The sequence below is a fragment of the Aptenodytes forsteri genome, unplaced genomic scaffold (genome assembly GCF_000699145.1).
Source record: "Aptenodytes forsteri isolate BGI_AS27 unplaced genomic scaffold, ASM69914v1 Scaffold265, whole genome shotgun sequence".
Taxonomy (NCBI): domain Eukaryota; kingdom Metazoa; phylum Chordata; class Aves; order Sphenisciformes; family Spheniscidae; genus Aptenodytes; species Aptenodytes forsteri.
The window spans coordinates 2,039,646-2,055,721 of NW_008796175.1; the positions used below are offsets into that span (position 1 = coordinate 2,039,646).

General features: G+C 43.6%; 1 protein-coding gene across 1 annotated transcript; it reads right to left on the reverse strand.

The window, feature by feature from the left end:
- Nucleotides 1-1,851: 1,851 nt before the first annotated feature.
- SLC6A14 (solute carrier family 6 member 14) lies at nucleotides 1,852-16,074 on the reverse strand. Its single transcript, XM_009287600.1, has 14 exons — nucleotides 16,033-16,074; nucleotides 15,086-15,254; nucleotides 13,178-13,309; nucleotides 11,448-11,609; nucleotides 10,005-10,140; nucleotides 9,139-9,271; nucleotides 7,145-7,285; nucleotides 5,869-6,097; nucleotides 5,659-5,784; nucleotides 5,443-5,561; nucleotides 4,128-4,227; nucleotides 3,780-3,889; nucleotides 2,609-2,776; nucleotides 1,852-2,001 (listed from the first exon to the last, which is right to left on the reverse strand). The coding sequence occupies exons 1-14, from the start codon at nucleotides 16,072-16,074 to the stop codon at nucleotides 1,852-1,854; spliced, it is 1,917 nt and encodes a 638-aa protein (XP_009285875.1).
- Nucleotides 16,075-16,076: the final 2 nt, after the last annotated feature.

Sequence of the window (16,076 nt, forward strand, 5' to 3'; positions counted from 1 at the left end):
GATGAGCACCACAGCTTTGCAGCTCAGCCTCCCTCCCGCTCCCAGCCTCTCCACACATCAGGGCCAGCGACAGCACTGTTTTCTGCTGGTTTCTGGCTAGACCATGACCCTAGAGCAGCTGGAGTGCAGGAAAGGGGTCCTCTTCACCAGCTTCTGTTACAGGCTCTAATGCCGCAGTCCTTTTTATAAATTCCCACTCAATTACTTTCTGTATTTTCTGAGCCCACTCCAAAACAGGGCTATTGCACTAGATCCTAACTTCTATAAGAAAAGTCTTCCTGGAGGTTGAATCTTTCCAGTTCAACCTCCCAAAGGCTTAGGATCATAGAAGAGTTGGTGGTACTTCCTACCAACTGCCTCCCCCCCAACTCCATACAAAAGGCTGAAATCTCATTTTCCAGCTCCAAAACCATTAAAAACAGAAAATCATATTTTATTTACCATAAAGGGTTGATTTGTCACAAAAACACCAGTATAAAACATACACCAAGGTGTGCAGCTTGGGCAACAAGCCACTATCCACACTCCTTCATGTCCAGAAACAGTGACAAAGCCCTGAGAAGAAGTGGCAGCCAGAAACCCTGCTGCGTTGTTCCCAAGGAACCATTATCACAGTAAGAGACGTTCCTCAGCACACAAAATGTATTCATTCAATTCATAGGTCTTTTTTCTTCTATGAGGAATTCGCTTGTATTATGAGTGAAGTCAGGTTCTCTTAACCTAACCCCCTCCTGCCTAGGTAGAAGCATAAGTCTGTGTTCCCAAATGCATTACAAATTTCCTAACTTTTCAATAATCTCATGATTTCAGCAAATTTTGGAGTAACAGCACTACAAGGCAGTTCTAACCTTCGCTTGGGGTAAAGTTCTGCTTCTTTTGGCTCTACCACAACACTGATAACACTGTTTGAATCTTTAAAAAGCACTTTGAGTCTCCTTTGGAAGGGAAAACCCAAGCCTGAGTGAAAGACGTAGAGAACAAACTGATAGGTAAAGCCTTGGTGAGTGTAGGAGAGCAGACACGCCAGAAATTAATGGTTACTATTTCACTCTGCAGAGCCTAATGACAGAATATGGAAACGCGGCATTTTTTAATTATATAGACAGATGAATGCTGAGCATGGGGCATGACACAAAAGATGGCTCTTTGGGGACCCCAAGGGGAATAATGAGAAACAGAAAGAAGCCTGCTTTTCACCATGTTAAGGCCTTATTTCCTGTAACAGGAATTTTTTGCCACTCAATATTTAGATGCACAGACAACACACACACTGTAGTCAACATCAAATCCTGAGCAGCCTTACAGCACTGAGCAAGGCTTAGACAGAGGAAAATTATTCCTGTTCCCTGAGCTACAGTGCCAGGCACCAGCACACCCGTTCACCTCTCTGCCAAACGCACACCACTGTGGATGGCAAAGCACAGCAGAAGGTAGTAACTGCCTGCAGCACATCGGGGCATGCAAGCACAGCACCTTTTGGCTCAAATTTGATGTAGCTGGGGAGCACCAGAATGTGTCTTTGTTCTCTTCCACACCCGTATCTGCAGTCCAGCTGGATACTGGTTGGATGGGGTTAAGCATGCCCAGTCCATCAGCCTGGGGAGCCTGCAATGCATTTTCCTGCCCTCTCAACCTAAATATCTGGGAAGATGTCAGTGCCTAACTTACCTGTTCCTCCCCAAACATACAGCATTAAAAATAAATAATATGGCTCACTTTCATTTGGGGGCTGGGTTTTGAAGGGCAGAGGGTTGATTTGCTTTTTGTCATTGTTGTTTTGCATTGTCACTTTCCAATAAGTAAATTAAAAACCACACATATGTTAAAAAAAAAGTCATCCAAATGGCCATCTCATTGTTGAGTGTATACAAAGCCAGCCACAGTAGGAATCTCGTGTTCCTTTTCCTTTTTGGGATCTACAATATGGCTGTATCTTTCTCCTCGGTGACATTCCAGGTAGGGACCCCAGTTTGCAGTGGGCCTGCAGCAGCTTACAATGCGCTGGAAAGAAAAAACAAGAGGCATTTGATGTCTACCTTAGTCTGGGCTATTTTTAAAGTTCAGTAAAGCTGTAACTCCAGATATGCCCTGCAACTCAACAAATGGCAAACAAATCACCAACGTTTTTTAAAATCATTCCAAATGTCTTTGGATTCAGTGGATTCTGGACACTGAAGTCAAACAAGCAGGCAAAGCTGTGACCAACAGGACTCTTTGGCAAAGCTTGGCAAGAAGAGCATACCTCAGGTCTTGCACTTGCTTGTTTCTGTGAGGAATGGGAGGCAAAACTCCAGAAAATGGTATGGGGATAGAAAGTGATAGAAATTCTTCAGAGAATTTAAAGCAGCTGGAATAACAAACAGAAACCATGAAAATCACTCTTGAATGTGTGGGTGCACTCCCAGAGAATTAGACTCCACCTTCTTATCAGAACACAGTAGGGTAAATTTGCCTCTGATGCAACTACAAGAGGTGTGTTTTGGTCTAAAAATCCCATTACCGAACACCTCAAAGAACTGAGCATGTTTTTGAGAAGAAAGCACAGGCGTTCCTGATAATGCCAAGGAAAGCAAGATTTGAGGCTATGGCAGCTTTTTTGTGCCCTTACCTGACAAAGGTTTCCTTCAGCTTTAACTATTTTTAGAATAGCAACAATGGGAATCCAGATGACGCAGAAGATAATCATGCACCAGCCAACAGCAGTTCCCCAGGCTGGATATGACACTGAGCCATAAGTGGGAGGTGAAAACGTGATCAAAGACCAGACCAAAATTGCCTATAAAAAATGGCAAAAAAAATTAAGAGAGAAAAGCAGACTTCCAGCTAACTTGAACTTGCACTGTATTTCCAAGTTGGTTAACAAAAGGGCTAGCTTTCTGACTGCAAGAACAGTTGTGCAGTATTTGGTGTTCAGTCATGGTCAAGCAGTAAGACTGAAGGACGACACTGATATGCACCCTAACACTTTAAGTACATCTGTGTTTAAACAGAACTTGATCTCTGGGTTCTGTTGAAATCTTATGTTGGAGAATATATACGTTGCTGGATGAGCCCAGTACCTTTCTCTGTATGTTTTATATGTTCCCATGTTTCTTTATTTACAGGAATATGGGAAAGAATCTAAGATTAACTGTTGGCAAATATTGCTGCAGAATAAGATATTTCAGGAGCAGCATTTTCTAAACTGTTGTCCAGATTTAATCTGGACAGATTAAAGGTAATGTGCTGGCCAGAGTGACTTGCCACTGCTCCCGGATTTGAGATCTTAATAAATTCTCTCATAGTAACATAATCCAACCATCTACACTCACAATTAGAAGTAGAGGAGTAATGAAAAACTGAGACACACATAACAGGAGTCTCAGACAGGGGAACAGCTGGACATCCAGAGAGCAAAACCAAGCCAGGGATCTGTCCCGAAAACGGAATTTCCCTCAAAGAGGAAAAATCTAGGTATTCAAAACATTTTCTCAGTCTGAAATGAAGATAATCCAGCTGCTAAGATGGACAATCTGGTTGCTCTGTATTACTCCTCGGAGCGTAGACCCAGCTCACTAGCAACTGATCTGAAGGTCCAGCCTCTCCTGGAGAGGACCCAAGGAGGAGCGGTATGTATTGGAAAGCCCAGATAGCACGTAGTTTGCTTCACTGGCACAGCCATACCCTGTCCTTATACATAGGGCCTGGGCATTCAGCCCTGAATCTTCATGTGGAAACCTCTTCGATACCCAATTACTAAAGTTCGGTCACACTAACACAATCCAGTCATCTACACTCACCATTAACAGCACAGGAGTAATGAAAAACCAGCACATTCTCCACCACAGCCAGAATACACGGCTCTTCTTTCCAATCATCATTTCAATGTCTTCAATGAACCTGTTTCCTCCTGTTGAAAGACAATCGTAGGGTGCATTGTAAAGCAGGTGCCTCCCTTGCAGGTATGGTTACTCAAAAGGGATAGGAGAAAGGCAACAGTCAAGGTCAGTTTCTCCAGTTCTGTGGTAACCATTAAAGCTTTTCAGCCAGCTAAGTTATAAATGCCTTATTGCGGTAATTAATGTTTAGTACACACTGTGTCTGGGACTGCATAGTCAAATCATGGACTTTCAGTGCAAATAATTTACCATAAATGTAGATGATGCCTATTATCTCCAGGACTGCTGCAATAAGGATTCCCCATCCAGCACAGAAGTGATCTATTAGGTTAACCCAGTAAATTCCTGCCTGTAGAACAAACAATAGAGGTAAAAATGTACCTAGTCCCAGTACCCTGTAACATCTTTATGCAAATAAAATAAGTTGTGTTGCTCAAGCCAGTTTAACTAATCACCAGTCTGATTTTTTAAATTCCCAGTTCTCTAGGTTAAGTACTCATTTGTGAACGTTATTTTGTTTAAATATCTCTATGTCAGGTTGAAAGGCACATCTGACAAAATGCTGTAGATCTGTATATTAATAACAAGAGATATGTATATGCAAAGTATATATAGACAGCTGAGAGCAAAATGTAAATTTGGAACTTACTGTATTAAAGCTGGTGCTGAAGTTTTAATACTGAGTGACAGCAACAGCTATACCAGTTATCAGTTCTGGTAGGCTTGTATACTCCTACACCCACAAGTTTTCCATGTGGATTAAACACAGCTTTAAACACCAGCATGCAATAGCAGGAAACAAACTTTAAGCCATTTCGCACTCTTGCGTAGTATGTCCTTCGCAAGTTTCCTTGCCATCTTGTTTCATAACTTATGGGCTTTGCTTGACCATACAACTGTCTTATTCACAACAATTATCTTCTTCACATTCTCAGTCTAATTACATACATAAATCTGCATTTCTAGATGGAGTCATTGCAATGAACCTTTATATCCTTGAAAGTAATTGCTCCAAGACACTGTACAAAGTGTACTGAAAATTCCTTTTATGTGTGTGCATATCTATATAGGTGTATATATATATATTTATTTTCAGGAGAAGTAGCCATGCAATCTACAGATGCTTGTGAGCTAATAGGTTTTTATGACATGAATAGGCCATTTCTCAAATCCTGTCCTGTTTGGCAGTCAGTTCTGAACAAAAAGATCCCATCAGCATCTATTAGCGGTACCCACAGTGCTGCACACACACTGTATGCGTATGCTTGAGATTACACAAATAACCTCCTGAACTGAGGAGCAGTAAATCAGGTTGATGGTTCACAGGCTCTGTACAGGCCTTCTATTTAAAAGCACATCTCAGTTCAGTAATCACAGAAAACCTTAGGTTCTTCAAGCTTCCCTCTGGGAATTTCTTATTTGCATGTCCAGGCACACTGGCAGAATTCAAGAATCTCTCAGATTGATCCATGCAAACAGGAACAGTTGGAAAGGATATTCTGACTTGAGTTCATCACTTGCAGCATCACTAAACCCACTGCCACAAACGAATTTAATGTCTTACCTGAGTAACACAGATAAGACCGAGAAAGAAGAGCAATATGCACACACCCAGGGTCATAGGGATTCTTAACTTTTTCATCACTTCAGGATATATATCTTGTATGGTGGTTGTAAGTGTTTCTGCAAAGGAAGAAGTGTGGGTTTTGAGCAGAGGTAGCACAATTAAGAAAGGTAATGGTCATTCGAAAAGCCATGGGTTACTTAAAACCCCACTCACCTATGGTGGCAAACTGAGAGTCAAGGCCCAAGAGCAGGAGCATGAAGAAAAACAAGAAGGACCACAGAGGAGAAACTGGTAACTTGGAGAGAGCCTCTGGGTAGGCTACAAATGCCAGATCAAATCCTGGAAAGTAGTGGAAGGAAGGAGGTTATTGTCATGCCTTGGTCAAAGCAAGTGCCGATACCGACAGTGCCATGATCAGCCTACCTGAGTCCACGACCTCCGAGACGGGTCTCTCGGACACGAATGCCATATGTCCCAAGATGGAGAATATTGCAAACCCAGCAAATACACTGGTGACACAGTTGATTACGCAAACGAAAATAGCATCCGAGTAGCAGTTGTTGTGGAACTTATTATACGAAGACAAAGCAACAAGCCCACCCCATGCCACGGACAGGGAGTAGAATATCTGGGTGGCTGCATCTTTCCAAACCTACCGGAAATAAGAACATGGGAATTACTGTATTACTTACAGTACATATCATAAACATTTAAGTCTGCCCTCTGTTGAAGCTCCAGGGTTTTTCTACATTTAGCCTGAATATCTATTTCATGTGAATTTTAGAGTAGGTGGGATATAGCACACTGGTGACCTTGCAGTCTTAAGCACAAACAATGTCTTTATGATTTCCAAAGGTCACATCCTGAACATGTTGCCAAATATTAAATCTTACTGGGCTAACCCTGAAGAAGAGATTAAATTCATTCACATATGTGGGTTGTCGAGATATGAATCTTGACACAGTGCCAACAAATAAGGAAAACCAGGACCAGGTTGCAGGAGTGAGAACTTCCATGTGCTCTCCCACTTGTGCTCCTTACACCGTTACCCAGACAAACCACTTCTGCCTCTGCTGCAGCCCCTCAGCACCAAATGCTCACATAAAATACCACAAATAAGTATCACACATAATGTCTGCTTTTGAAAACTGAACTAATGTTGGCATGAGCCAGAACAAAAAAATCCAGGCTTCCTTTGCACAAGGTGCCCTTCTCAGTCCACCTAATTTCCCAAGCTAATTTCCTGGGCAAGGCACAGCCTGCATTTCAAATTCAGTGGTCCCTCCAACCTTCTGATAAAGTCCCTTGACGTTATCAGCAACCAAAGGAAGTGGGACACATGTGAGAGCAACACTTGATCCCACAGCAAGAACTTTCTCAGCAGGCCTTGCTAAGATGAAACTCCAGCATGACCCCCGAGAGCTGCTCAGAGGCAATACTGCAGTTGTCGTCACTGTTGGGTGTGGCAGGGAGGGGTAGAGGGTGGCTGTTTTTTCGATTGAGAGTAGCTAGAATAGGGGCTTGGACTTCCGATAGAGCTGGGGGTTGCTGAAAAAAACAGAACCCAGCTGCAGATACAAAATGCAGGGCAGGACACGAAGAAGCACCTGACTGGATAAAAAAGAAGTTGCTCTGTAAGTTACAAGCCCATAGGACGACAGAAGCGCATCATGCTTCCGGGGCTGACACTACCTCTCACCTCTGCCTCCATCAGCTTGGTGATGTTGGACTGTCTCCCAATATAGTATTCGATGCCATCCAGAGCACCTTCCAGGGTGGCACCTCGCACCAGCAAGATGAGCAGGATGACATACGGGAAGAGTGCGGTAAAGTAGACGACCTGCAGAAAGAAGCGCAGGGACACACATTAGAAGTGAGGAGATGCACAAACCTCCGTCCAGGAGGAATGGCCAGGTTTTAAGCTAAGGTCTGCTGATACAAATGAAAAACAGGCAATCGGGGAAGTGAATGCACGCCAAGCACTAAACCATCTGGCTTAGCCGGTTCTGGAGCTGCATTCCAGCAGAAGCAGAAGGCCCAAGCCACATATCCACTTTTCAGACAGCACTTGACTAGTTTCAGAAATGTGTTTTCTGACATGATTTACTGCTGTAGCAAGGCCTGGACTCAACTACCCCAGAGGTCTCTTGCTAGGCAATGCTTCTAGCAAATGCAAACTGAAAGCCAGTCAAAATTAGGTGACCAGGATGGAATTATCTCCTGCTGAGATTGTGGTGGGGGGAAGCACCATGCTGGAAGCTTTCTTTACTTTACTGGGAACAAGGACCTTCAGGTTCTCTTGGACACAGATCTTTTTTGTTGTTTGTTTACACAATTTCTAGCGTGATGGAATCCAGGCTAGAAATAGGGCTAAGCAGTGCTATTATCATGCAGGCTACATTCAACAATACTCTTGTTTCTTGAGTCTTAGTTTCAGTGTTACGCAGACAGATAATTGACCTGGTACTGCTGGTTACGCCAAGCCATAGCATTGCGCCATCATATGGCGAGTCTGCCATTTCTGAAGACCTCCTTCATATTTGCCCGGAATAGTCAATTCTCTCTGCTCTTCCTCTTTGCCTTGTTCCTGCCCAGCAAGATTCTTCTGAGTCTTACCTTACTCCTCAAAGAGGCTTACCTTCGTGCCAGAAGAGAAGTGACAACAGGAAGAGCCAATTGCCAGGAACCCAAAGGATGTGAGTTTAAGAGGAGCCATGAGGCAGAACAACTGTGGCTGGGAAAGCATAGATACTCCACCCTGAAGTGCTGAGACGGAGGGCAGGAAGGTCCAAATAGAAAGCAGAATAGCAGGAGACATCAGACTGAGGAGAGGAAGACAGGCAGTGAGGAACCATGGAAAGGCACAATAACAGAAGGAATCGAAAGGAAAAAAAAAAAAAAAAAAAAAAAAAAACCACACCACACAGTGCAGGCAGGAGTGAGAGAAAGAATGAAGGCAACAGAGACTGAAGAAGTAAGCAATAGACATGCAACATGGAGGTAAGAAAGGAGTATGGGGAGGAAGAAACTGAACCAGGAAAAGGGCCTCAGGCAGGAAAGAATGAAATTCAGCCTGCCTGAAGTCTGGAGAGGAGCCAACCTAGCCCAAGGAAAACTCCAGGCAGCCGTGCTCCAGCACATGGAAATGGGAGCTCAGCAGAGCCAGAGTCTGAAAACAAGCACCTATAGACCTAGTCCCTAAAAGCAGCTTGAAATCTTAAGTACCAACAACATTTCACAATCTGGTAAGAACCTGCACATGCACATCTGTTCACAGGACTCGACCTGTATTGTCCAAACACCTCAACTAGTCTGGAGGTGCAAATAATTACCAGGTGTTCCCAGGGTGTGTGCGCACATGTGCGGTCACAGGCACATGTCTGTCATAACAGGCCAGGTGACTGCCAAAACTCAGCTGGAATCACCCGCATGACAGCAAGATCCCCAAATACATGGCAGCCCTGATGGAGCTAAGAGACCCATGTGTTAAGTAATTGCTGTGTAATCAGCACCTTACTCATATTTTATGTAACAGTTATGAAGCCAAGGAACAGAAAGAAAGTCTAATGCTGAGTCCAGCAGAGGGTAGTGAGTTCGGACTGCATCCTGCCTTGTGCTAACCTTCCCTGAGTCCAACTGACATTGGAAGGGCAGATCAGGCCAAAAGTCTGCTAGTTGCCCTTCCTAACTTACCTTTCCAGAAGATTTTATTCCTTTAAACAGTGCAGCTCCAACAATCATCCAGGACAGCAGGAGGCAGAGAGCCAGGTACCACACGATGTGACCAGTCTCATCCAACCCACTGGAGCGCTGGAGAGCCACTTTACTGAAAGCACAAAACGCTGCAATGAGAAGAGGGCGACAGCAGCACACACTCCTCCTCTTCAGCCACTTCTTGGAGGAAAGTGAGCTTGTTTCTGCAGATATTACAAGGCCCTGCAGCCGATTCCATGAGCGTGCAGTTAGAATTGCATGATTTGCATGGAAAAACTGAATATTTAACTGCTTTTTTCCCCTCTTTTTAAAGTCTACCAGCCCTCAGCTCTCTATACAGCTCCCATCAGGCCTACCTCAGCTCTTTCTTGTTCACCATGAAATTCTGATAGCAAGAAAAGAGTCCATAAGAAGAACTAGTTCCCAGAAACCCAAGGAACATGAGGCAAGTTGAAACCACGTGGCTAAAGAAATGGCAATTTCACAACAGGCCCAGATTCAGAATAAGGTGAATATATTTTGCACAGTAACTCCTAAAAAAAGTATATGCTATACATAAAGATGCTAAGTAGTCCCTACCAGGACTCCAGAGAAGAGGGGGACTTTAAGCTGGAGTATTTTTCAGTTTGCTACAGGTTGACTCTTTTGCTTCTAATTTTTTTATTTTTTAAAGGGCCCAGACTCATCAATTAAATTTTAAGTCCTCTCTGCACAGATTTGCATGCCCACCCCCCTTGACTAGATTGTTTCTGGACAGCAAGGTAAGACAAAAAATAGAAGATACATTCAAAACCACAATGCATAATAAATGCATTTTTAGCAATTTCTTTAAAATATTTACTTACTTCCAGTATTGCTCACTGGGAAATTGCACTGGTTTGTAGTGCACAGTGCCATTCATACATGTGAGGTTGTTGCTTGTGATGAACGAGTAGTTTGCATGAATGATTTCTCCATGTAAGGTTGCATTGCAGTCGCTTACTGAAAGCAAGCAAGCAAGCAAAAGGGATTGTTAACACAGTGATGACTATTATAAAAATCAGACTGTTACAGCAAATGCATTTTCTAAACAGTTACAGCTTCAGTTTGCCTGCTAACAATATCTAGATACAAATCTGAACTATCACTTGCAGCTGTGACTTTTACTTTGTAAATCAAAAGACCAAGAATCTGGTGTGCTCAGCTCTACCTTTCACTTATCGTAAGGAATACTTGCAAAAATCAGAACTGAGGATAGTTAAGAATATAGCCTTGGTTATTCTATGAAAACCTTTGTCCCAAACCAAGGTTACACACAGATCATCCTCTAGCAACTTCATCTTAGCATGGCAGAGGGCTTACTAGAGCTCTTTAAACATTTTCCTTAGCGGGGGGCGGTGCAGGGGTGGGCACTGTTTAGTTTTGTTTGCGTTGGGATACTTTTTACAGAACATACAGTAAAGAACACTATATCAGCATTTACTAGAAAAGTCTTGTTGAAGCCTATTTCAGGACAGCTTCTTCAGTTCAGTTTTGTACTCCTCCCGCACTTACAAATTTTGAGCTAAAATATTTTTGTTTAGCCCATAAGCAAGCGTCAACTTTTTGTTAAATAAAGCACCTCAACTTCATTTTATAAAACCTATGAACCTTCGAAAAGATTTTCAGATATATGGTTGAGAGTTACAATTACATTAACACTTGGCAACACATTTCCAGCTACTAACTACTAATTATCTCACCAACTTCACCTTTGCCTTAAACTGGTCTGATACGGAAACTGGTGAGATAACAAGTGTTTGGTCGTACATGTGTCACCAAACATCAAGAACAATAGCGTGGAGATATGTTCTAGAGAGTTAATAAAGTGTGAAACCAGTGCCTCACTGGTGCTCAGGATTACCATAGCCACAGGGGAGGCAAGGGGTAATGAAAGAACCGCCGATAAAAGCTACAGCAATACTCTTCTTTCAGGTAAGGAAGGTATTTGCTTTGCCATGAAGCCTGATAAAATGGAAATGCAGTATTTCTGGGGACTGTATGTGCTAGAAGAAACCTTAGATTTAAAGGAGAATAAAAAGGATCCAACAAGGAGGTTTCAGCCCAGCTTCCTCTAGATTTCCCAAGCACCCAGAACTGGTGGCAGGGAAGCAGACAACCATCAGTCCCCTGTGTTCAGAGACAAAACTCCAGGAAGGACTTTTCAAGCCACGGGTAGCTGTCTTGCTCCTGTAATTTCTCCCAGAAAACAGTACGAAGTACAAGTACCCAAGACAGTAATATTAAGCCCTATCTGTTAAGTACGGTACCTAATCGTATTTTGCTGCAGAACTCATCTGCCCAGGAAAAGCAATCTGACCACGGTAGCACTTTTTGAAATGAGGCAAATAAGTAGTAGAGTGCGTAAGCAATGATAACGTTGTAGTAGATCGACACAAATGTTGAGATGATGACCATCGTGATGCCCACTCCTAGGAAAGAGAAAGACACAATGTCTTAACTACCCCAAACTTGGGTTGGGGAAAAAAAAGTGAATAGCCTTCACTTGACTTTTAAAAGGCTACTTGGGAAGAAGTTGAGGTTGTTCTTTGTTTAAAATACTTTTTAACAGCAACCAACCAGAGAAAGGGTAAAGCCATGAAATGAGAGTTATGATCCAAACTGACCATCTCAAACTCTGTCAAAACCACATATGAATCAGGCCCACAGAAAAATTGGACTAGTCGCTAAGTCCAAGTCTAAAGGAGAAATTCAGTATTTTGTTCTCTCCCAGTTCAGTGGGAAGCCTTGATTGCTTAGTAAAATAAAAGGAACTACACAAAAACCAGGACTGACCAAGTAATTTTAAAGATCTCATTGTAATGTATAGTTTTGCCAATAAAGGAGAAGCAACACAGAACAGTAAATCTGTGCCAATAATACTGTTCTCCTCCTTTGTTAAAATGAACTTTGTTCTGCAAGTTTGGGAAAGTCTGCCAAACTGTCCTAATCATCTTAGAGACTATATCTAAGTTTATATCTTCACAGACACATAAAAGATTTGCTGTGTCTATAGACTTTTGCTTTAAAGTTAAATACACTGCACTTGTGAAAGGTTGTTCGCACTGCAGAACAGAGACTGGCAAAAAGAGTAAGCGTTCAGGCAACCAGCCAGACTGTAATCCCTTTTGTTTCTGTAGAAGGTGGGAAGTGAAATTCTTATTGCATCAGAAAGAAACTTCCTTGTTCCTACATTAATTCCTCTGGTAGATAAAGAGGACAAACAAGACCAATTGCATAGTCCTTTACGCCCATCAGTACAGGACCTGGATGGATAGGAGCGAGTAAAGCACATAGTTATTTGTTTCCAATCACATAAATCTCCCTATGAAATTCAAACCCTCACAGAGATAGGCAAACTACCACTACAGAGTGCAACTGTTTCTCTTATCACAAGAGGCACCTCACCTTACAAAGCCAGAGTTGAGCCTATTTTAATCACACCAGCAGATGACTCCCAAGGCAGTGAGTTGGATGAATACATGCACAGCATTGCATAAAGCAGTCAGATGCACGTGCCTGTGCCAACGCTGGCAGCCAAATACAGAATTAACCCATCCAACATGGAACTGCCTTGCAAGCTACATAGGATGTAAAGTGTGAAGAAACAGCAATAAAGTTAACTTCTAAAAATTATTTTCAATCTGTTGCACACAGTGCCAGGTGTTTAACTGAGGTTTTCCCTCAAACAGCAAACAGAGTGATTTTCTTCTGCCTGGACGGCTGCAGTTAGGGTGGTGTGCTGCATGACCCCAGGAGAATCATTGATAAAACCTCTCATAATTGACAACCTTTCTGGGGAAATCTTTAATCCACATCTGTTTATTAATTGAATAATAAGGAAGATCTACCTGGGAACATAATACTGACCTTGTAACATCGGGAATAGTCTCTACAAAGAAAACGGCTTCTCAGAATTAGTAACTTTGTGAAGAAATCATTAACTCACATCTGTTTATTACTAGAATAAAAAAGATTAAGGAAACATAACAATACCAACCTTGAAACAATGGTAATATTCTCCAGATGGAAATTGGCCCTAGGCTGGCAAACTGTCCAAGGGAACATTCCATGAAAAATAAGGGCAAGCCAGCTAATGCCAACATCAGGGTGTATGGGATTAGAAAAGCACCTGAGGGAGAGAGAGGAAAAAAAACCACAACACACACACACAGAGAAAACAATGAATCTTTCAGTATTCACCACAGTTCTGTCACATTTTATACTCCCCTTTTTCCCCCGCCTCAAATATCCCACTGTGGGGTTTTTTGCTTTTTGCAGAATAGAGGGATTTGTTTCCAAATCCTGTTTTCTGTAAGACTAAATAGGATGTGTGATGAAAAGACACAGATTACCAGGAGAACTGGTGATTTACATGGGATGGCTTCTCTTATAGAATTGAAAGGATTTTACAAAACCTATTGAAGACATACTGCTCTCATACAAGCAGGAACACTGCTCAGCTGTAGACACCATTGGCTTTGTCTGCTTTCTATTTCATCTTCCAGCTTTTAATTTAAAAAGGAACAGAACCATTCCTCATGTACTTGGCTGTGATTTGCAGTTGTCCTGTACAGCTACTGGACATCAAAGCATGAAAATTATTTTCTATGGTTGGCTGACTCCTGTGTCAAACAGCATCTCTGCGTGGTTCTTGTTCAAGTCCATTTTAAAGTGCACATTAACCTGATATCAATGAGAGCCCTGTTCTGTGAAAGGGACTGGAACTTCTTTGTGTGCATGCAGAAGACAGGGCAAGTGAGAACACAGGTGTCCTAAGCACGACCCGATACCCCCGCAGAAATCGTCCTCTTCACTCTCATTGAACTTAAAGCAGTTGAGGACCCAGTTCTGCAAGGAACTGCAAATACCTGCTGTAATTTAAGGAAGTAAATAGTCCCACAGAATTAACTGAATTACTCCTGTGTTTCAAAACAAGGATGTAACAGTTGTCTTTATCAATCGTGGGCAAGGGGCACAGAGCAGGATATAAGCAGCAGCACAAATATGCTTTAAATGCAAAGCTTCCTGCTGCAGCAGATCAGAAAAAAGCATCAAGTAGCAGGGCCAATGTCATGACTTATTTTGTTTTTACAATTTTCTTCAACAAAACTGTAAGTAACGCAACCCAGCCAAACTCACTCCAATAAAACTTCTGTACCAAGAATGCCACCTTGTGTTCCATGCGCAACTGTATGGGCTGTGCTGCATTTACAGTCCAGAATTCGACTTTCAGTGACTGTCAGGCAGAGCAAATAAGTACATACGGTAAGTCTTCTGCAGTTACTTGGCGTTTACGCTGTCTTTAATTACCAGTGGTTGCCTGGCAAGTAGACAAAGCTCTGGAATAGCAGCCAGGGAAACTGGTGCCTCTATTTGGCTTTGCCACTAGTGCATTGTGTAAGCAGGTAGAGGCTCTCTCTGCCTCACACTTCCCAAGTATCTGATGGGGATAATTATTGAGCTTAGGTAATTATTCCAGCTTAGCTTGTTTGCCTGGCAAAACAAAGGTTGAGAGGGGATTCAATTGCTCTCTATAAACATATCAGGGAGGTAAGCACTGTGGAGGGAGAACAGCTATTTAGGTAAGTAGAGGATATTGGCACATTGACAAAAAGATGCAATGTCGGTCCTGAGTAAATCAGAAGAGTTCTGGAATTCTCAGGTGGAAGTTTGCAATTAAAACTAAATACTATTTCCCTGCTCAGCTGGTACCCAAAAAGCACAGAGATGCCTCTTACTCCTTTTCCCATTCCCATCAGCAGGCACTATCCCACTTCCCAGGGCAATGCTCACATCCAGCTTTGACAAAACGTGCCCAACCTCAGGGCTGGCCCTTGGAGCTGGCCATCCTCTCTCTTGGGATAGCAAGGTGTGCCCACCCAACACTGCCATTCAATACAGGTACCTCCGCCATTCTGGTAGGTGAGATATGGAAACCGCCAGACGTTGCCCAGGCCCACAGCATAGCCCACCATGGAGAGCAGGTAGTCGCCTTTGTTTGACCAGTTGCCACGCTCCAAGTTCTCATCACTGTGACTGGCATGGGCATCTTTTTCATTTGACAAACTGAAGTCCTTGGAAGAGAAGAAGAGGGAAGGCTCAGGATCGCCCCATAGGCAAGCAGGGCAGTCATATCCTCATTTCTCCTTGGCATCGCTGGGCAGGGCAGCTAAACAGGGTGGGCAGAGCCAGGTGGGCTGCCAGTCCAGCTGATCCCCGGCAGGACAGCATGGACCTGTTAGAGAGGGTCCCACCAGAGAGCCCAAACAACCTTCATGGCCAATTTTGCCCTGCTCCTACCTTAGTCCCCTGTGCTGTCAGCTCCTGGGGGCAGCACCTCCAGGGTCTCCCCTACTCTGCCCCTGCACATGCCCAGATGCCCCCAATACCTGTTCAGATGTTCACGCCAGCACATACCTGTATACCCACTTTAAAAACACCTGTCCAAGTGCCTTTCACACCTGCCCAAGTGCCCCCATACCTGCCCAGGTGCTCATCCCTCTTTACCTAGCCCAGTGCCCCCATATTCCCATACCTGTCTGGATCTCACCTGCTCAGATAATTTCATACCTGGCCAGGTGCACCATAACTCACCTGCCCAGTGCTCCCATAGCTGCCCAGGTACCTGCACCCTACTTGCCCAAGTGTCCCTATGCCTACTGGGCACCTTCATACCCTACCTGCTCAGATGCACCCGCATCTGCCTGTGTTCTCCCACACCTGCCCAGGTGCCCCCTTACCCCACGTGCCCGGGTACCCCCAATATCCCACCTGCCCAGGTGTCCCCATACCTGCCCAGGTGTCCCCATACCCCACCTGTCCGGGAGGTCAGCCACCCCCCGGCCCCCTCACCTTCTTCTTCCCGCAGGAGAGGAAGCCGGGCAGGCTGAGCATCC

Excerpts from the sequence above, each read along its gene's own strand:
- SLC6A14 (XM_009287600.1), bottom strand. The coding sequence starts at position 16,074 with ATGCTCAGCCTGCCCGGCTTCCTCTCCTGCGGGAAGAAGAAG. Across the intron at positions 3,890-4,127 it reads AGGCATCATCTACATTTATG|GAGGAAACAGGTTCATTGAA; the intron begins GTAAATTATTTG and ends GTCTTTCAACAG. Across the intron at positions 2,002-2,608 it reads CTGAAGGAAACCTTTGTCAG|CGCATTGTAAGCTGCTGCAG; the intron begins GTAAGGGCACAA and ends TTTTCTTTCCAG.